This window comes from Etheostoma cragini, chromosome 5 (genome assembly GCF_013103735.1).
Source record: "Etheostoma cragini isolate CJK2018 chromosome 5, CSU_Ecrag_1.0, whole genome shotgun sequence".
Taxonomy (NCBI): Eukaryota; Metazoa; Chordata; class Actinopteri; order Perciformes; family Percidae; genus Etheostoma; species Etheostoma cragini.
This window is the reverse complement of record NC_048411.1, coordinates 28,606,961-28,626,834: the sequence shown is the minus strand read 5'-3', so window position 1 is coordinate 28,626,834 and position 19,874 is coordinate 28,606,961. Positions and strand designations below refer to the sequence as shown.

Sequence of the window (19,874 nt, the reverse complement as noted above, 5' to 3'; positions counted from 1 at the left end):
ATCACACACGAGGATCAAACAAGTGTCACACCAGGTAAGAATCACACCCGAAGAATGGAGTTTGAAGGGAAAACAGAAAGGAAGGAAGGTAGGTAGGCATGTCGGAAGAAGGGTATGGGGAAGCACACAGGAGCACAGCACACAAAACATACAAAACAATAGGGCAGATTAGAGGGTCAGTTGAGGTCTAATTAAAACAGGCAAAGAAAAAAAAGAAATATATCCATGTGTGACTCAAATAAATTAAGACTGTAGGGTTGTGATCATTTTCTCACCTCCTCCATCAGCATTGTAGAGCTCCACTCTGAAAATCTTATCCAGCTCAGGAACAGGATTGTCTATGATGGTCACGGTGATGAACTTTAACCTCTCTCCTGGAAGAAAGTCCAGCATGCCCTCTGAGTCCTACCGGAGGGAAGCAGGTAAAATGTATCCTCTCTATCTGCTGATTAGTTTATCAATACATCATCTGCATGTACTGTATGCATCAGTAGGTCTAAAGACTGTAGTTGAAACAAACCTCGTAGTCTTCAGGGCTGGAGGCTGTGAATGGGGTTGTCCTGTATCCTACCATTACCCTTCCCAGAAGGCCTTGAGCCCTGGCAACCAGCAGACGGACTTCTCCATCTTCCTCGTTAACGGTTACATGGGCCGGTTCTAACAATGGAGCAATCAATCCCCCTCCTGGAGGGCTTGGCTGAAACTGCAGCAGGCCTGGATTAGGGAAGGGTGTGTTTGTGTATTGACCGTTATGTGTAGAAGAAAGGAAATAGGGGAAAATGTAACGAAAAGGAGGCAAAGGTGTGATTGAAGGAGGAGGGTAAGGAGTGAGGGAGGAATAGAATAATGCCCATAAGATGGAGAAGATGAGAGAGAAAATTGTAATTATATTTAGCTGACCCAATAAACCACTTGACCATCATAATCCTAGAAATTCGGATTGTTTACTGCTCAAAATAGCAACTGTGCTGTATTTTTGGCATGTGAGTGAATACCGTAAGGGTGGTCACTAGCTTTGACAGTGATGGTGTTAACAGAGTTATTTGGGTCGATGCTTGCACCACTGGTGGGGGTGGAGCCACGCTTCCCGTCACCGGACATTGCTGACACCAGTGTGATCTGAAAGGACTCTGCTAGCTCTGGGAGGTTATCATCCAACACCAACAGGTTCAATACCTAGCAGAAAGATGTGCATACATTAGTTTTATGTTCTAGTCCAGGCTGTACCCATGAAAAAAAGTCTTTATTTCGGTAGAAGTAAATGTAAAAGCTTGAGCTGGCACCTGTTGACTCATCAGTAAATACACAAACAACCAACCACTAGGTGGGGCTGGTTGTCTAAAAACATTTGCATTCGGGTTACTGTAAATTCCTGCTTTTAAACTGGACATATGATATATATTTTAAATCAATATACTGATGTGTAAATACAGTGCAAAAAAGGTGCATCCCACTTGTTTTTAAAGACTAAGTGCCCTGGATAAACTTGTGTGACACTGGATAAACTCAGAGGGCTTTATCAGAGACGTTTGAGTCGCTCTTACACACACAACACACACCTCAGAGCGCTGTCCAGGCATGAAAAGCACAGCTCCAGTGGCATTAACAAAATCTTGATGGGCTGGCATCTCACTGTCCAAGCTGTCCAGTTGGGTAACACTGTAGTTGACAAAAACGTGGTCCAGAGATCCCCGCATACGCTCAATCACACAAGAGATAGTGGAACCCTCATAAGTGGTCTAAACAAGGAAATACAAAAGTTGATTAATTCTGAACTGCTGGAGAAAAATGATAAATATTGAATGCTTATGTGAGCTCTTGCCAACTATGTTAATGAGCAGGACTAATTCCAGCACAGTAATAATGTGATTTCGAGAGGAAGCACCTGATAGCCCACATGCCTCTATGTCTATTAATTCCCAAAGGATCAAGGATATAAAGATGATCCTCTAGTTCTGATGGAATGCCATACCCAGCCCTTCCACCTGTTGTGCTGATGGAAACGAAGAACTAGATCTCCCATTTCCTGTGCTGGAACTCGTGATCCATTTCTACAGGAATGCCTTGACCTGCAGCCTCACCAGCTGTTGATCTACCTGAGACGGGCCAACATGAGAGCCAACGCATCCAATCCAACTAAAACAGAGAGCACGCTCTCCCTGCAGCCAGGCGTGAAGACTGATGAAATATGCAGCAGGACAGAGGCCGACAAAGCAGTCGGTTTACGTTACATGTGTTTCTATGCATTTCTTTTTTCAGTGGACACAACTAAGTGATTCATGTATTGATTACCAGTGTGGTTTACAGTAACAATTTCATAATTGCAGAGTTTGTGAGGGGCTAGAAGATACAGCAAAAATGGTCAACTAAATGCCACTGACTAACTGAATTGTTACACTTACATCAGGTATGCAGGCACCAGTGAATCCAAAAAGCCCATTGGCATTGTCACTCTTCATAACTCGCAAAGTAGCAGTGGGTCTGGGGAAAGGGAGGCGCGCTCCACCATGAACTGCTACCAACTGTAGATAGAACACCTCCTCTCCCTCCTCCTCATTATCATCCCTGACTTCCACCACAAATGACTTCTGAGTCTCCTCCTGCCGGTACCGTAGGTAGCCGGAGATGCTACGCAGGTCGGTTTTAGCAGGCTGGGTGTGAAGCTCGTGGATGTGGCTTCGGTTCAGCTTAGTCCTGTACAAGCGGACATCCTGGAGAAGGCCTGTGTACCGCTCTTCGCCCATAGTATCTGATCCGATAAACACCGTCGCAGGTCCTGAAGTAGAAACACACTGATTACAGCAAACAGTTTGTTGGCAATTTATGTTTAGCTGTACACGGTGGAAATGGTTGGATACAGAAGTAAACAAATCTCTATCTTTTCCTCAAGCACAACTTTGTTCAGGATATATTATGACAAATATTAGGCTGGAAAAAGTAAAACACTGATATTCAGTAGATTAATGTGGTACTTGGTCACAAACTGCAATCCAACATACACACACACCCACAGATATATGTTCTAATTCTTTAATTGTGGATGTATTTGATGAATCCTGTTCCCTACATGTCAATCAAGATCATTGCATGTTGAACAAGTTTCAGTGTACTTTTAGAGGCTTCAAAGCTGCTGTACCCATGATTTAGTTTGAAATAAAACAGATCTTACTGATTTCATTCCTAAAACCCCAAACATTTTTGGAAAATAACTCTTTATCACATAGCGGATTGTTTGCATGCTTTAAAAATCCCAGATTGATACATTTAATTTACATTACATGACAATTTGAATTGATTTATTTAACTAATACCTGAGATCCTGTAATTCATCATTTTGAGATGCCTTGAGATCTGGTGGGATAATAGCAACTGAATATAAATTAAATAATTTCCCCATTTCTTTTCAGACTTGTGTGACTGCTCATTACTGCTGTCAAACCATTAAAATATTTAATTGCGATTAATCACATTAATGTCATAGTTAACTTGCAGTTAATCTTAATTAATCACACATTTTTATCTATTCTAAATGTCCCTTGATTTCTTTTTGTCCCACTATTTTTTGTCATCGTAATGCTCTTATCAACATGGAAAAGTGGTTTGGCTTGCTTTAAGAAAATGTTTTTTTATTTAAAACAACATTGGCATATAGCCTACTGTGGTGTTCAATGAGCACCACATGGGTTGTGATGATAGCTTAGTTCACGACGACAAAACAAACAAATCACTTTGGTCGTGTTATTGGAACATTTGGCAATTTTTTAAAAGTAAACTTTCCATCCAGAATCTTAATGCATCCAATTCAGCGTCTTGCGGTCGCAATCCATCCACTCAAAGCGTAACGTTACTACTCTTTGGCCGACTCCCAAGTCCAAAAAACTACTAACAACATTTATAGTTGTTGCAACAGTATGAGAAAAAAACTACAAAAAGTTGGCTAGGCCAAAAAGAACTTTAATCTTGCGATAAAAATTGACGACGTTAAAATGGGTTTGCGTTAACGCCGTTAATAGTGCGTTTAACTGACAGCACTACTGCTCATATAATCATATTATTGTTAATGGCAGTACAAACGTGCTTGCTATGTTGGAGTGTATTGGGACCAAAAACAGAATCTTGATTAAGGCCGCTAAATGCCCAGGTTTAGCTCTTTCTCATTACTGATTTATACTTACACCTCTCGTGCCTATCATTTCCTTTACTTGCACAAAACACATGCAGGGAATCTGCCCCAGTGAGTAAGCATAAAGGCCTGACACAAAACAAGTCCTCTATGGGTTGAGTTACCAGTAGCAGGACAATAACATATGACATGATTGATGATTATGTGTACATCTACTGTGATTGAAGTTAGCCAAAGAACCATCAGAAAATGTCCCCCCAAGGGGAGCTTTTGGAGCAGTACTATTGTCTCCAATAATTAGAGAGAATAGACAGAATAGAAGATGCCGGCTGATTCCCTTCAGCAGTAACAATATCCAGCAGTGCTGAGGATGAGTGCTCACTCAAGCATAGCAGAGCCCCAGTAGTCCTGGACAATGAGGAAGTGAGTGAGTGGTGTGTGTGAGTGTGAGTGTGAGTGTGAGTGTGAGTGTGAGTGTGAGTGTGTGTGTGTGTGATGTGTGATGTAAGCAGTTAAGACCGCATATGAACAATGAGACATAATCTTAAATTCTTTTCTCACACACACACACACACACACACACACACACACACACACACACACACACACACACACACACACACAGTCGTGTCTGGCTATCTTTGTGGGGACCAGTCATTGACATAATGCGTTCCCTAGCCCCTTACCATAACCTTATCCATCAAACCTAAATGCCTAACCCTCACCCTCACCCTTACCATAACCTAAATCTAACCCTTCTCCTAAAACCAAGTCTTAGTCCTCAAAAAGCCCTTTAACGGTATGGGGACCAGCATTTTGTCCCCAAAAAGCTGTTAGGTCCCCATAAGTATACTGTTTTCACAGTTTTTGGTCCCCACAAATGTAGCAATACCTGGTCCACACACACACACACACACACACACACACACACACACACACACACACACACACACACACACACACACACACACACACACACACACACACACACACACACACACACACACACACACACACACACACACACACACACACACACACACACACACACACACACACACACACACACACAATTAACATGCTTAAAAAGTCATGACAACAAATGCTAAATGTGTCAACAACGAGGTGGCAGACACAAGCTAAAACAACATTAAAAATAATGGGATATGATTCAATAACCTGAATTCTGTCACTTGGCTATGTTTAGTAAATATCTGAGAAATAACTCACCATCACTGATACCCTCTCCTTTAATGCTCTTCAGTCCTCCGGAAATAGGGTTCCCATCGAGGAAAAACTCAATAATCCCATCATTAACAGTAATGATGACATGCACCCAGGAATTATTCTCTACAAATTTCTCAGCAGTGGCCCGGGCTACCTGGGTATTGTTTGATCCTCTCACTGTATAATATAGCATCACTGTGATATGAGACTCATTGGTGTGGACCTTCACTCCATAATACAAGGTCCCGTTTCTGGTTCCTTTGCAGACTATGAAGCCGTCAGTGTCTGGTCTGGGCACGAGCCAAGCAGAGAAGGTGAAGTTTCCAACAACAGCAGGCCCATCTTCAGAGGAGATGGTCCCATAAGCTCCTGGACGCCCAGAGAAAAACCAAGTGTCTGTGGCTGAGTGGTGTCGCCTGGCATGAGGCCTGAGCTCAACCTCGTCTGGGAAGGAGCCTAGAAGGAGCAGGTCATCCATCAGAGGAAGGCCCTCTGGGAAGAGGCCAGTAACAATCTCCCAGGCAACCCTCACTTCACCAAAAGTACCCTGCTGACGCAGGATGGTGAAGGAAGTGACGTCAGCCCTATGATCCTCTGAGAGTACATCTTCAGCTACTTCTTGATCCAGGTTGCTGTCAGTGATGGCAAAGACACCAAATGGGTCGTCATTGAAAGGGATGAGAACCGAGGCATTCAGAGAAGTCTTGGCTAGTCGTCCGCCCTCCCCCGGGTAACCACCTTAGAGAAATTATAGACGAGGCGCTGAAGGATTTTCAAAACAACATTTTGAATGAAATTTGTCATTTCAACAATTGCCCGTAGTATTGAGATTTTAAAGCTTATGACTCAAATAAAATGCCATGTCAATTGTGGAAATGCCACTTCTCTCTGGTGATTAGTTTCTTCACATCTCTTATTTTAAATATATCTCTCTAACAAATATGTAACTTTTATCCTGCACTCACCTGAGATATTAACCAGCCTGAGGACGAAGAACTCATTGAACTCTGGGAGCTTATCTGAGCTGGCCTCCAGGACAATAGGCTTGGTCTCTTCTCCTGTAGTGAAGGTGATGGAGCCAGATGTGTTGCTAAACTCTTGTTGTTTCTCCAGAGGAGTCACTGAGTCGTTGGCAAACAGCTGCCAGAAGACAGTAACGTTACCAAAATGGCCCCTTGCGCGCAGCACACTGGGACAGGAGAGAAAATACAGGTGAAGACCTCCATAAGGGCCAACTTCACAGTTTTGTCAATGCATAGACAAAAAATGTGATTAATTCTATAAATAAAAATGTAAATGAGCATGTAAGTATACAAATCTTTAAGAACCTTTACAGTACATCAAGATGTTTTGCTTACAAAAAACATGAATTGAAGGCGTGTTCCTTACTTAAACGTATTGGTCTTGCCCTCTTTGACAGGTTTCTCTGTAGCTTCCAGGGAGAAAATCCCATTGGCATCATCATTGGCCTCAATCACCACAGTAGCTGTGTCTGCTCCATATACAACCGCATCACCTGTGGGCACATTTACATCATCTGGTTTGATCAGGACCTACATGTTGACATTGACTCAGTAACCATCCTCGTCACAAATACACCTCACCTTACATGTCATGTCACAGTACCAGCCAAATCCAAACTCCCAGACCAATATACATTAATCAGTGTACTTGTCTTATGTATTAATGTCTGTATGATTTATCACCGTCCAAATAGAGCTGTGTGATATGGAGAAAATCTGATATTGTGATATTCTTGTCTTAATACCTCAATGTCAATATTGTGGCAATATTATAGGTTATTAGGTTGACAACTAGTGCTTTAACAAGATATCTTCAGTAATGTAGATATAATGACTAAGTGGATAAAGGTCAAAATAATAGAAGACCTAGAACAGTCTGGCAACACAGAAAATGACCCACTTTGCTGTAATGCAGCCTTTAAAACCAGGAAAAGACAACACATAAATCATTTACCATATTCAATTATCCAAAATCTAAGACAACATCTAGTCTCATTTCCCAATATCAATATAATATCGTCATATTGCCCAGCCCTATCTCCAAAATGTCTACTTGTAATGTTTTATTGCTCAAATTGTCATGTAGTTTTTTCATAATGTTATTGCACTAGAAAGAAACAGACAGACAGACAGACAGACAGACAGACAGACAGACAGACAGATATAGCAATGCACATAATATCTATGGTAACCTAGCCCAGGACAATAGTGCTTCTTGTTCATTAAAAACACAAACATATAATGAAGGCTTTTCTCAGCAAAGGAGATGAAATAGCAACACCAAGGACAGACCCTCAATAAACATAAAGCTTCTTTCTTTTATAAGGAAAGAATAAAAACTAAAGGGGCATATTTCTTTTGTGGAAATAGCATTCCCGCAACTGCAGTTACTTCTCACACAAGCACATAATTCAGGTTGCTGGACTACAAGTACACTGTAACAGGCATGCAAATCTGCTCCTAATTAAACAGGAAAGGTAAAGAGTGTCAAAGTCCCAGAATGAGTTTGATTGACCTATAACATGAGGGTTATTGACTTTTAACACAATCACTATAAAGGACCATCCTCTGGCATAAACCAGGCTAACCCTCACTCGACTCTACTCCATGTCAATCAGAAGACAGAAAGAGGCCAGTGGAGTGGCCGCTCTTTGTGTCTTAGAAAGTCTGGAGTCGGGTAATTAAGGTCCCTGTTGGGGCCCACTCGTCTTTTATTCCCATCCCTGACACACAATACTGGTATTAGAAGAGCTTTCAACGTTTGACACAGACAATGCTAAATAACCTAGCTACTCCTCTCTTTACATACACAACTGGGATTAGGATAAGAGGATAAAGAGCGGAGAAGGGGTAGATGCTATTTTGAGATGAGTGGTTGCCCGGCTACTACAAAGTATTAAAGAAAAATGAGAAAACTTTCATCTGTTTAATACTTGGGGGGGATGCCGATTATTTTATCTCAACAGACCAAGATATATAAAAGGTATGACACATCCACTATATTATCTAAAATAATCACTGATTTACAGAAGATATCCATATAATATACAGTATGCCCCATCAGGTCTTGGTCACTTTTTGAGAGCACAGAGGCCAAATGTTAGGGTAGCAAAGCCATTAAAACAATGATTTTAAGACCATGAAAACAATGAATTTAACTTGAGTTTAACGTTACTTTTGTGTTGTTACAATACTCATAAGGCCCGCACTTTGTAGGCGAGTGGTTCAGCTAAGTCAATGTACAATGCATGCAATGTATACATGTTGAGTTTCCTGTTGTATTTGTTCGCTAATTTAAAAAACGTTCTTACTGCAGCTCAGTTGAGCTTCTTTTCTTAGAAGTTTAGCTTTGCGGCATTGTCACATCAAGATGAGTTTGATTAAAGGAGAAATCCGGTCGATTTCAACACATATGTAGCGCTGTTGATTGGTAATTTGGAGTGCTGTCAGTAGCAAGAAAAACTAAATCAATTGGTGCTGCCTACATTGAATGATCCTCCTGCCAAACCAACAGGCTCAAACAGGGGAAGTTTTAAACATGTTTTTAGCCTCTAAAAATGTTCAAAATGTCATTACAAGTGCCTAGCCATGTTATTAAATTAATTATGCCTTCTGAGTGAACACAGTGACTCTGACTGCTGTAGATATGACAGAAAGGCATAAATGTTGTGATAATACATACCTTTATTTCCGGTGAAGTCCACAATAGTCGATTGTGAAACTCATACAATCCAATGTTCCAAAATGTATTTTTTCCACAAAAAAATAATTTGCCATTGTTATGTCCTTAGTAATGACTTTTTAGAAAGAAACAGGCTGTAACCTGACACCACAGTGGAGGAAGAATAACTGCACATGAGTAAGCATTTGTAATGACATTTTGAACAAGTTTAGAGGCTAAAAACATGTTTAAAACTTGCCCTGTTTAGGCCTGTTGGGTGCTTACTTTAACAGGAGGATAACACGGTGTTGGCAACATTGATTGTTTTTGTTTTTCTTGCTACTGACAGCACTCCAAATTTCCAAACAACAGAGCTGTGTGTTGAAATCAACCAGAATTCTCCTTTAAGTCTTCTTAGTGGCCAGTGGTACTACACTAGCGATGTTAAACAGCTTAGTTTTCCAAACTCACCCCTGGTTAAGTGTGCAGCATTTCACTTGATGTTGCTCAATAAGAATTCAGAATTTCAACACAAGAAACCTGTCTAAAAACGGCATTGACAGGAAAGAGATACAGAAGAAAGAGGCACAGGAGAAAAAGGCAAAAATAGCTGGAGCAGTGCGAGCGGGGCATTAAGGCCACTGTAAGCCACATACACTTTAAGGGGCTTAAGGCCAAACTTGGAGGGGCACGGCAGCAAGAACCCTCATGAAATTCCTGCCCTGCACCCCTGTGCTAACTATTTCAAAGGAAGCCCATACTCACCAGTAGCATTGTAGAGAACAATATAAAAGGGTTCATCAGTCTCCGGTATGTTGTCATCTTCCACAGCCACAGAGATGTTTTTCATCCATTCACCTACGTCATACTCCAACAGCGTGCCATTACTCAGCAAGGTGAGGTCGCCTGGTGATGCCTTGCCGTACTCAACACGGAACATCACCGTGGCAACAAAGTCCGCCCGCCCTGCCCTCAGAACAGTGAAGTTGGCCACGTCTCCTTCCAGAAGCCGTATGACCACAGGTTCTAGGGAGAGGGCGAAAGACAAAAAAAGGTGTCGATGACTGTATCTATAATATTTATCAATATATTACAGTCTTTCAAAGGATCCTCCATAAACAGTATCCTTACCAGAAAAGTGAATGGGGTCATCATTCTTATTAATCTGTAAACTGGCATTGAGTAGGTTTCCCAGTCTTGCACCACCTGTTGCATTAAACACTGTGATGGTGAAATTCTCCATGTCCTCTGGGATCTTAAATAAAAATAAATAATTGAAATTGAAACAAGGAAATGTGACTAAATTTTGAACTGCATGCATTTTTAAGGTTTAGTTTTTAATTTTACCTCATCAGATACAGAGAAGAGAGTGAGGTTTTTGAGGTACTCCCCTTCCATGAAGGTGATGTTTCCCGTGAGGGGAATGACATCTCTGGACAGGGCGGGCTCCAACACCCAGGAAACTGACACTTCTCCAAAGAGACCCCTGTTCCTCACTACAGGGTACACCGCTGAATGTAATTTAGAAGAGACAGAGACGATCCATTTAGACAATAAAACCTTACTGAAATGTATTATCTTTTATGCACTTTACTCATCCTATCGTTTAGATATACAGCACAATAATAATGTATTTTTCCGGCTCACAGCTAAACTTTACAAGTTTCTGTTGTGTATGCTAAGAGCAGACCCAGTGATACACTCACTAGAGCAATGGTTTTCCACCTTTTCGAGTTGCAACCCCCCCAGAATAATTAGGTTGTTGTTCCCAGACCTCCCACCCCCCTCTACAACGAGAAAATGAGAGCCGCAAACTGGTACGAACAGCGCTTTTTACACGCTTCCTCTTGCTGATTTTGAGTGATTTTTATAAATGCTCGGATTTAGTTTTAGTATCTAGCATCTAGCCTTGTTCAGTGTGCTGCCGGCTCTGTGGATAATTTCCCAACCCCAGGTTTAGAACCACTGGGCTAGAGGCTCGTGCACAACGCCTGCGTGGCGTTAGCATGTTTTTATTTTGGCTCTCGTGTTTACAGGTTAGGTTGGCTTGCACACTGCCTGCGTGACACACACGTCTCCGAACACGAATGCCGAACACATGTGCATGCTAGAAATCGGACCAACGCCGGAAGCTTTTCCAGGGACAATAGAATACGAAAAGATGTTTATACGTCACTTGGACATGAACATTTTCTATTGTACTCCTTTTCAAATTGTATTTCAACTGGATTGGGATAAAACAATAACATGGACTTTATTATCTCAGGAAAGGGAATAGAAAGATAAAAATATACTATATATCAAAATATGTGCAAACAACGACAATGTTGAGGAACACGCTATTATTTTATTTTATCAATGGGAAAACATACATGTGTACAGACAAGGCTAGCTGCACTAGTGCTGCGTCAGACACGTTTCTGGTGCAAAGACATAGGAAAAAGCCACACAGCCGCCACGCAACTGACACGCAACAGAAACGCTACGCTCACGCCATGCAGGCAGTGTGCAGGAGCCCTTAGAGAAAGCTTCTCCCTATTCTTAGGACCAGACTGAATATCCTACTGCATCATCACGGTGTGGGGCCCAAACCTCCTGTTCTAAAAGTTAACCAAAGTACTTCTTTATCTGCATTAACACATTCTCACGCATTATACATACATGGTACATTTAAAATACAACTTTTAGTCCTAGTCATTCCCCATTCTGTGGTTCACTCCAAAAAGGTCTATTTAAGGTATCAATGAGATACCAATTGACATGGAAAAGTATCACTATTATCTAAAGGACTACTTCAGTACTAAGTACCCTGTTGCATCACGTCCCCTTTGCTCTCATTGATGGCCACAGTCAGTCCTGATTGGGCAAACTCAATGACCCCAAAAGGGTCATCGTTCTTCCGCACTGTGATGTTGACCTCCCTGTGGTTGCCTAGGCGACTGGGTGGAGTGCTGTGGCTACTAAGTATCACAGAGAAAGTCTCGTCCAGCTGTATGCACACACATGCACACCAAAACACACACACACACACACACACACACACACACACACACACACACAAAGTTTACATTTAGCAAATACAGGTTTAAAGCATAATTCCTACTGTAAATAATGGCAGATTTCTTTCACTAGCTTAACAAAAATGGACTGGGAGGACTTCATTTAGTAGGGACTTACATAGTTATACAAACTTGAAATTGACCATGTTCTCACCTCAGGCATCCCATCCCGCCGTGCCACCAGTGCCATTGCCACATCTCTCTCTCCTGGTAGAAACTCCATGATGCCCGTGGCGCCAATGAATTCAGTGTCATTCATGACAGCATACCGCACCAGCTGTTTCAGCAGCTGTCCCTGGGCTCTGACCACATGCAGCACCAGTGTTTCACCCTCCTACAGTAGGTACGTTTAAAGTTTATAAATCTGACCAAAGCCAGAGACAACAGGCAAAATAACAATATGTTGAGTAGAGGGCTGTCAAAATTATTTAACGCCACTTGTTTGTTTTTTTGACACAGTAGACGCAGGCGCGTTCTTGATCAAATCAGGAAGTGATACAGCAGTAACGTTGTGGATGGCTAAAAACAACAAACCTCCTTGTGCAGAAACTGACAAGCAAAAGGGTCTTTTAAACGGCAAGTTCAGTCTCAAAGCCCTTCCAGATGGTTCTCTCAACAAGACTAAAATGATTTGCATGTACTGTTGATGGGAATTGAGTTATGTTGAGTCTTAAAAATCACTTAAACATTAAAAACTTGAAAAATATCTCTTTTAAAGTACATTTAAAAGGGATACAAAATGTGTAATTAATTTGCGATTAATCATGAGTTAACTATGAACAATCATGTGATTAATAGATTAAACATTTTAATCTATTGACAGCCTTAGTTGAGTTTATTGTAAAAATGTCTTCCCATTGTTTGTAGCTGCTCATATATTCTAATTTAGCCATTTAAGGCTCTGACACACCAACCCGACGGCCAACCGTCAGCAGAAAAGGCAGTCGGACTGCCTCCCCGAGTTGGTCAAAAAAGTGCCTCAGAACATTGTTGCCCAAAATATGAAAACCATTAGCTGATTGGATGAACACGTCACGTGGGTCTGGCTTCTCCGGAATTTCAAATCTAAGGCAGCTTGTTTGGAAAACAATCTCATATTTTATTAAAAGAGTTTACCGAAGCTTGTTTCTGAAAACATTTTAAGCAAGAAATAGGCCATGCAGTTGCTGAATCTGTCTTAATTTCGGATCGACAAAGGTCAGTGCAAAATGATTTTTGTCTGATTTTGAGAGGCGTTCGTCATGCTCATCCCACTTTATTTCCGGGCTAGCACTCCACCGATCAGATTGGTCATTGAGTCCGACTGCCCGCCTTCAGATTCAAAATGTCAAAACCTCAGACTGACACACCAAATAGACTTGAGTCACTGACCTTACCAGACTGTCCGACAAACAATCATCGGGTTGGTGTGTCAGCGCCTTTAGATATAATCTTATAGTTGAAGTTGTAGTTTCAAGACTTACGTTAATGACCCATGGACCTCTGGAGAATGGGGAGAACTCAAAAACTCCCCCAGGGTCATCGTTCTCCATGATGACAATCTCTCTGCTGGTGAAGCCAGCTTTCAGGATCTGGTTCTTAACATTACTCCTAGAACACATACACAAATACACAAACAGTATTAGCAATGACCACTGCTGAAACCTATCAAAGTCATTGCAACTTGAATCTTAGACTTAGACTTAGAAACTTTGTAATGCTTTCCCTTTGTCTTTGTATTGTGTGATGCTCATTCATTATTGGCTCCATATGTTGAGGTCCTGCTGTTCAGACCACTTTTAATAACAATGTCAAACAATGCTATTCCTGCATCTTTATTACGCCACGGAAGTCTGTATGTGTGTGTGTGTGTGTTGAGAACATTTGGAAGCATCACATAACGGGTAAATTAGAGACAAAGACATGACCGACTGAGGCACTCCAAACAAACAGCCAAGGCGCTGCATGCATACAAACACTGACATCTTTAAAGTGGAACAATCCTGGGTAAATTAGTGCGCAACACATAGAGAAGACTCTCTATTTACTCCCAACAACCACTCTCCTTTGGGTTCCTTTTTTCACACCATCAGTGAGCACCCCCCCACCCGCACCCCCAACCCTGTCCCCCTCATCCCCACATCAACCAAAGACCCCAGAAATCCTGAAGTAGGCCCTTCTCTGAAAAACAAAGTCCTGATTCACACCACACAAAAGGCCCAGGTTCATTCCACTCTCCACTTACCCAAAGTACACTATAAAGCGTGCAGTCTCCACCCTGCAGGGGGAGGAGTGGGAAGGAAAAAGAGCCGCCATTCTCATCAGAACATTGACTAACAGATGGACCCACCCCCAAACCACTACCACAAACACACACACACACATATATCTACAGAAAAACCAAAGGAGGATGAGATAGCATCCACTCAGACAATTCCACTGGACTTGTTGTTGGTTGTATAAGTTGGATCTTAAAGATGACATCATTTAAAGCTTCACACTCTACACCCGGAAAGGTTATTTTATTACAGCTGTCTTTATGGGCAGAACAGAAGGGCCTAATATGCCTTAATATTTAACTTAATGAACACTTATTATGTAGGTTAACGATAACCTTTCTTGGGGTTTAATATCCTTACCTATCCAAAGTGAGCAGCAACGTCTCGTTAACTTCTGGGATATCGTCAGCCTTGATGGTGAGGGTGATGGAAGCATCACTCTGCCCGGAGAGGAAGACCAGAGAGCCACTGAGGGGCTCCAAGTCTTTAACAGTTATATCGACAAGATTGCTTCCAATTGGCTGAAGACTCCAGAACACTACAGCCCGACCGTCTGTCCCATCGCGTCGCAGGGGAAGGGTTACCTGCAGCACCAGACATCACTAAAATGAACCACCAATACTGACTGAATGCACGTACGGAAAATTCACTTTCTGATTAGAGTTGGCAAGGATAAAGTAAGTTTTCTGACTAGAAGCATGATGGCTATAAAGTTAGTAATTAGAGACTCTTCTCAGTTAGTTACAGTGTTAAAATAGTAAACATATCTTTTGCTTTTACAGAGGTGGTAATTTATTAAATTTAGACTATGCCACAACTGAGTAGTTTTAAACCAAATTAAGATCTCTAACAATTAAACATTAGAATTTAAACAGCATAAAGTAAAACTATATACATATAGTTATATGCTCTTTACAGAAGATGATTAGGGCCACATGGGAAAAATGTATTTGAGCTTTGAATTTAAAGTGTGAACTCTGACTTTAAACTCAGAATTACAACTTTGACTGACAACACAACTACTGAAAGTTAAAAGAAGCAATCACAGAACTGACACTATTCGAATGTACAACTGCTAAAACATAGGGCTCATATCTTACTGTGCTGGTATTGCTGTCCTCCGGTTCATAAACCACTACTGTGGTGTTACTCGTGAAGCCAATTTCCCCGTTAGCAATGTCAGGGGTTACAGTTAACGTCAGGTTGAGAGCTCCTCCAAACCTGGGGCTGTTTGAGTGAATTGGGGGGTAGATATTGAGCAGCTCCAGTGAATTCAACTAGGGAAAATAGAGAAAACAACTCAATAAATATAAGGCTAAAAAAGACAGCTACAGCTCTGTCTCCATTCCCTTTCTTTTCGGTTTGTGCATGTATGTCTTTGACTGTAAGTGTGTGACGTTATAGTTCTACAGAATGTGAAGGACGCTTTTTTTTTCTTTTCTTTTTTTTTAAACTAGGTGGTGTTGTTAGTTTGGACAGTTGAGCCAATCCCACAGCAACATGCCAGGTTTTGAGTGCCAGTTTCAAACCGTTCACACATGCAAATGAGGCACTTAAAGTTTGGATGGCACAGATTTGGCCATAAGTGCACACGCAAACAGAGAAAGCACATTTTTGGGTGTGCAAGCAAAATGTTGCCTTGATTACAACCTTAAAAAATAGAATTAAAAGTCATTCAAAGGGAAATATCTAATGTATTAACTGTATAAATGTTTTCATTTATTTCATCGTGGAAGAAGTGTTCAGATCCCAACTACTTATACCACACTGTAAAAATACTCTATTACAAGTAAAATTCCTGCTATGAAAACGTTACTTGAGTAAAAGTATTATTATTGGGCACCCAGATAGCTCAGTGGGTAGAGCGGGTGCCCATATATAGAGGTTTACTCCTCGACGCAGCCGGCCCGGTTTGAATCCAGCCTGCGGCCCTTTGCTGCACGTCACTCCCCCTCTCTCTCCCCTTTCACAACTTCAGCTGTCCTGTCATTAAAGGCCTAAAATGCCCAAAAAAAAATCTTAAAAAAAAGTATTATTATCATCAGGAAAATGCACTTAAAGTATTAAAAGTAAATTTACTCAAAGCTGACATTTTAGAAAATGGAAACGACAGTTCTGTGTTTGATCTGCTAATCATTTCGGCTGGACTTGTAAATTGTTTGGTAATTTAACTTATTTTTAAACTTAAACTTTAAAATGTGTTTTGTGTGCCAAAATCTGAACTTTTAAATAACTAATAACTAAAGCTGTCAGATTAATTTAGTGGAGTAAAAAGTACAATATTCCTCTCTGACATGTAGAAAAGTAGAAGTAGAAAGAAACAGGTACCTCAAATTTGTACTAGTACTAATAGTACAGTATTTGAGTAAAAGTACTTAGTTACATTCCACAACTGCTCGGTAGCTTGTTTCCAGTCTTGTTACCTGTATCAAGAAATTAGCTCCATTTTGCAGAAAAGCGTCATTCCTGATTGGAAGGATGATGTGGACCATCCGTTGATGGGTAAACACTACATTAATGGACCTGCTAACATTCAGAACCTGGTCGCGGGCCAGTGCTGGGTCTATTGGGCCTGCAGGAATGTAGAAGGCCGTTAGCGTCACAGACACATTGCCCAGTGTACCACCGTCTCGCAGGAAATTGAGCGACAGGAAACGGCTCTCAGGCTGGCTCTGGATGCTTTGCTCTTTTGCCGGGTCAAACCCAAAACGCCCATAGACATCGTCACTGTCCTGGATGTAGAACACCATCTGGGGGCAGAGCGGAGAAAGACCAGACGAAGAGCAAGAATAAAATTAACAAATCAGCAAAAGAAAAGAGTGGTTGTAAAAAGAAAGAAAGAAAGAAAATGTTACATTTTGACTGATGAGAGAAAGATCAAAAACACATTCCATGCATCTTGCATGAAACACACAAATAAGTTTGGACTGGGAATGGGTATAGTTATGTTGATTAACTATACATTTGCTATATATTGCCTCAAAAAGTATCTAACATGTTCCTGTTAGTTAGTTAGTCTACATAATAGTCCTTAACTTGCACGGCAGCGGGATTCTCACAATATCCCAAATTCACGCAAGAACATCCATCTCGTCAGGCTTAAAGTAAATGCATTTTTCTTCAAACAGCAGCTTACTGCACCAAGGTGACATGCTACTTGCCACGACCGTTCGTTCGAAACAACAATGGCGGATGTGATAAGACGGATGGTTCATCTAATCGCCTGCCAGGTATTGGCTTATAAGTGCCTTGCCCTTTTCAAACCAGTCTTCAATGACAACTTAGATCAGATATTTTTGTTTTGACAAACCACCTGGCACGCCAGTTGAATCTCCATCAGTGAAATAAATGCTTTGAAACTAATGATGATTGAAATTGTGATATGTTTATATTAAAAATTAGTACAATTGGCTTTAAATACCTTGCTATGGAAGAGAATGGGATCTCACATGTTTGACAGAAGGGCCTAGGCTGCACTGCTATGAAGGAGCACCTCAGGGCTGGGTGCAATCCCCAGGGGTAGGGAGGAGGAAGGTGATTGATCTAGTTTGTGTGTGTGTGTGTGTGTGTGTGTGTGAGTGTGTGGATAATTGTACTTAAGCCCACATTAACCATTGTTTGGAGGACGGTGTTGTGCATCCTCTTTTTTGTGTTACTGTATCTTAGGTCACAAGAAGAAAAAAGCAGAGGTGAGGAACAGCGAGAGGAAAGAAAACAAGTGAGACTGAAAGTAGTAAAAGAGAGCCCTGTGCTAACTTTAGAAAGGCATCCTCTTTAATTAACTCTGCTAAGTCTGCTAGAGTAGTTTTTATGAGCATTTTAACTAAGGCTCATTCGTTTTCCTGAAACCTGCACTTGTCTGCTGCGTTGCCTGGCGTGCTTACACTATCAGATTTACAGCTTAGTAATGTCTGTGATACAAATTTATTATTAACGCTGATTAGCTTGTCCTACAGCTAAAGTTGTTTATTAATCCTTCAGGGAATTTGTCTTGAGCAAAGTCTTTCTGCACAGATGGCAAACAGACCTTATGACCTCACAACCTGAGGTGGTGATCTGGTGTGTGTGATTGTGACCAAAGGTTTTGTATGCATTTCATCTCATGCCTTCAATATTAACAAGACTTAGATTTGCCCATTGCTTTCACACATGGCCAAGAGGCTTAGACAAAGATGGGAGCTATAAAAAAAAAAAAAAACTGCCAGCACTTCACCCACGCTTTCTTAAAAAAAGAACACGCAGACACCACACACAGAGCGCGCCTGCTGTTTCCGTTTTGTTTTGATTCAGCCACATTAAGGGAACACCCACAGAGCCAAGTGACACACAAAGGGGTTGACTTATGTAGAACGTGCCAAGTTTGCCACTGTACCTTACAGAAGTTAAAACACAAACACTCACATATGCACAACATCTGGAGGATATGTTCCCTAACAAGTGCAGGCGTCTGTCTCTCTTCTCTCTTTCTGTTACAAACCCCAAATCCATTATGGCAACACAATAAATATATATTTAAAATTGGCCTATTGAAGATCTCTTCTAAACTGACCTCCATTGGTTCGTCAAGCTCTGCATTTCCAGTCACAGTATTGGGAAGCAGCTTGAAAACAAAAGCCTCTGCTTCCTCAGGTAGATCATCTGCCATAATGTAGATTGGAATCACAGCTGTCACGTGACCAGCAGCAAATGTCACTGTCCCTGCTGCGGGCGTCAAATCATCCGACACTGGGGAGCGGTCACTGGAGTTTCTACTGATGGACCAGTTGGCGGACACGTCGCCATAGCTGCCTCCATTTCTTACAATAATAATCCCTTCAAATCTAGGGGAGATGATAGGAGCAAACAAAAGGTGGTTATAGAGTTAATTATATTTCATGTTTCTTCTTTTTATTATCACACCCTTGCAAGTATGGAGCCCCTGAAAGAACTTTTTTATTTCTGGTGCTCATTAGAAACTTTCTGGGGCGGACAAAATACACAAATTTTATTGTGCACAAATAAAGCTTTCTGGTGAGCAATAGAAACTTTTAGACAGTATATACAACACACAAAAGTTGAACCATCTAATAGTATCCATTAGAAGGAAAACAACACATATTTCTTCACAGTAAGACACACTCATAAGCATTCGTAAGTTATCCACCTCTGTGTCAGGTCTTCATTGATGATGATTGGCTGAAAGACTGCGCTGCTGCTGATCGACAGGACACCATGAGGCTTGTCATTGGGCTCAATGGTCACTAGCACAGCGTTGGGTGACACCAGCACAGCATCTCCCCTGAGGGTCTCCTCCAGCAAGACCAGATGAAAGGATTCTGCGATTTCTGGCACTGTGTCGTCAGTGATTTTGAACAACAGGCTCGTCTTGTAGACAAATGGAGGGAATATAACTGTTCTGATGGGCTGAAGGTCGACAAAATCCACAGCCGGCGTGGCGCTGCCAAGTCCTCCACCACTCACTACCATGTAATCTACAGAGACCTAAAGACAGTTGAGTCCAGATGGTTTATATGGATTTACCTT

The 19,874-nt window shown here is 41.4% G+C and overlaps 1 protein-coding gene across 3 annotated transcripts in view; it reads right to left on the bottom strand.

The window, feature by feature from the left end:
- adgrv1 (adhesion G protein-coupled receptor V1) overlaps nucleotides 1–19,874 on the bottom strand; it is a 147,265-nt gene that overhangs the window by 102,941 nt on the left and 24,450 nt on the right. For all 3 annotated transcript variants that reach the window (XM_034871234.1, XM_034871235.1, XM_034871236.1), the window contains exons 8-26: nucleotides 19,495–19,832; nucleotides 18,901–19,171; nucleotides 16,775–17,101; nucleotides 15,452–15,628; nucleotides 14,712–14,935; nucleotides 13,557–13,683; nucleotides 12,248–12,427; nucleotides 11,843–12,023; nucleotides 10,382–10,545; nucleotides 10,166–10,289; nucleotides 9,800–10,060; nucleotides 6,740–6,866; nucleotides 6,316–6,539; nucleotides 5,354–6,088; nucleotides 2,403–2,776; nucleotides 1,560–1,739; nucleotides 996–1,176; nucleotides 521–714; nucleotides 276–405 (exon numbers count right to left, since the gene is read on the bottom strand). In XM_034871234.1, coding sequence (XP_034727125.1) covers nucleotides 276–405; nucleotides 521–714; nucleotides 996–1,176; nucleotides 1,560–1,739; nucleotides 2,403–2,776; nucleotides 5,354–6,088; nucleotides 6,316–6,539; nucleotides 6,740–6,866; nucleotides 9,800–10,060; nucleotides 10,166–10,289; nucleotides 10,382–10,545; nucleotides 11,843–12,023; nucleotides 12,248–12,427; nucleotides 13,557–13,683; nucleotides 14,712–14,935; nucleotides 15,452–15,628; nucleotides 16,775–17,101; nucleotides 18,901–19,171; nucleotides 19,495–19,832 — 4,519 coding nt within the window. The remainder of the gene's footprint in view (nucleotides 1–275; nucleotides 406–520; nucleotides 715–995; nucleotides 1,177–1,559; nucleotides 1,740–2,402; nucleotides 2,777–5,353; nucleotides 6,089–6,315; nucleotides 6,540–6,739; nucleotides 6,867–9,799; nucleotides 10,061–10,165; nucleotides 10,290–10,381; nucleotides 10,546–11,842; nucleotides 12,024–12,247; nucleotides 12,428–13,556; nucleotides 13,684–14,711; nucleotides 14,936–15,451; nucleotides 15,629–16,774; nucleotides 17,102–18,900; nucleotides 19,172–19,494; nucleotides 19,833–19,874) is intronic.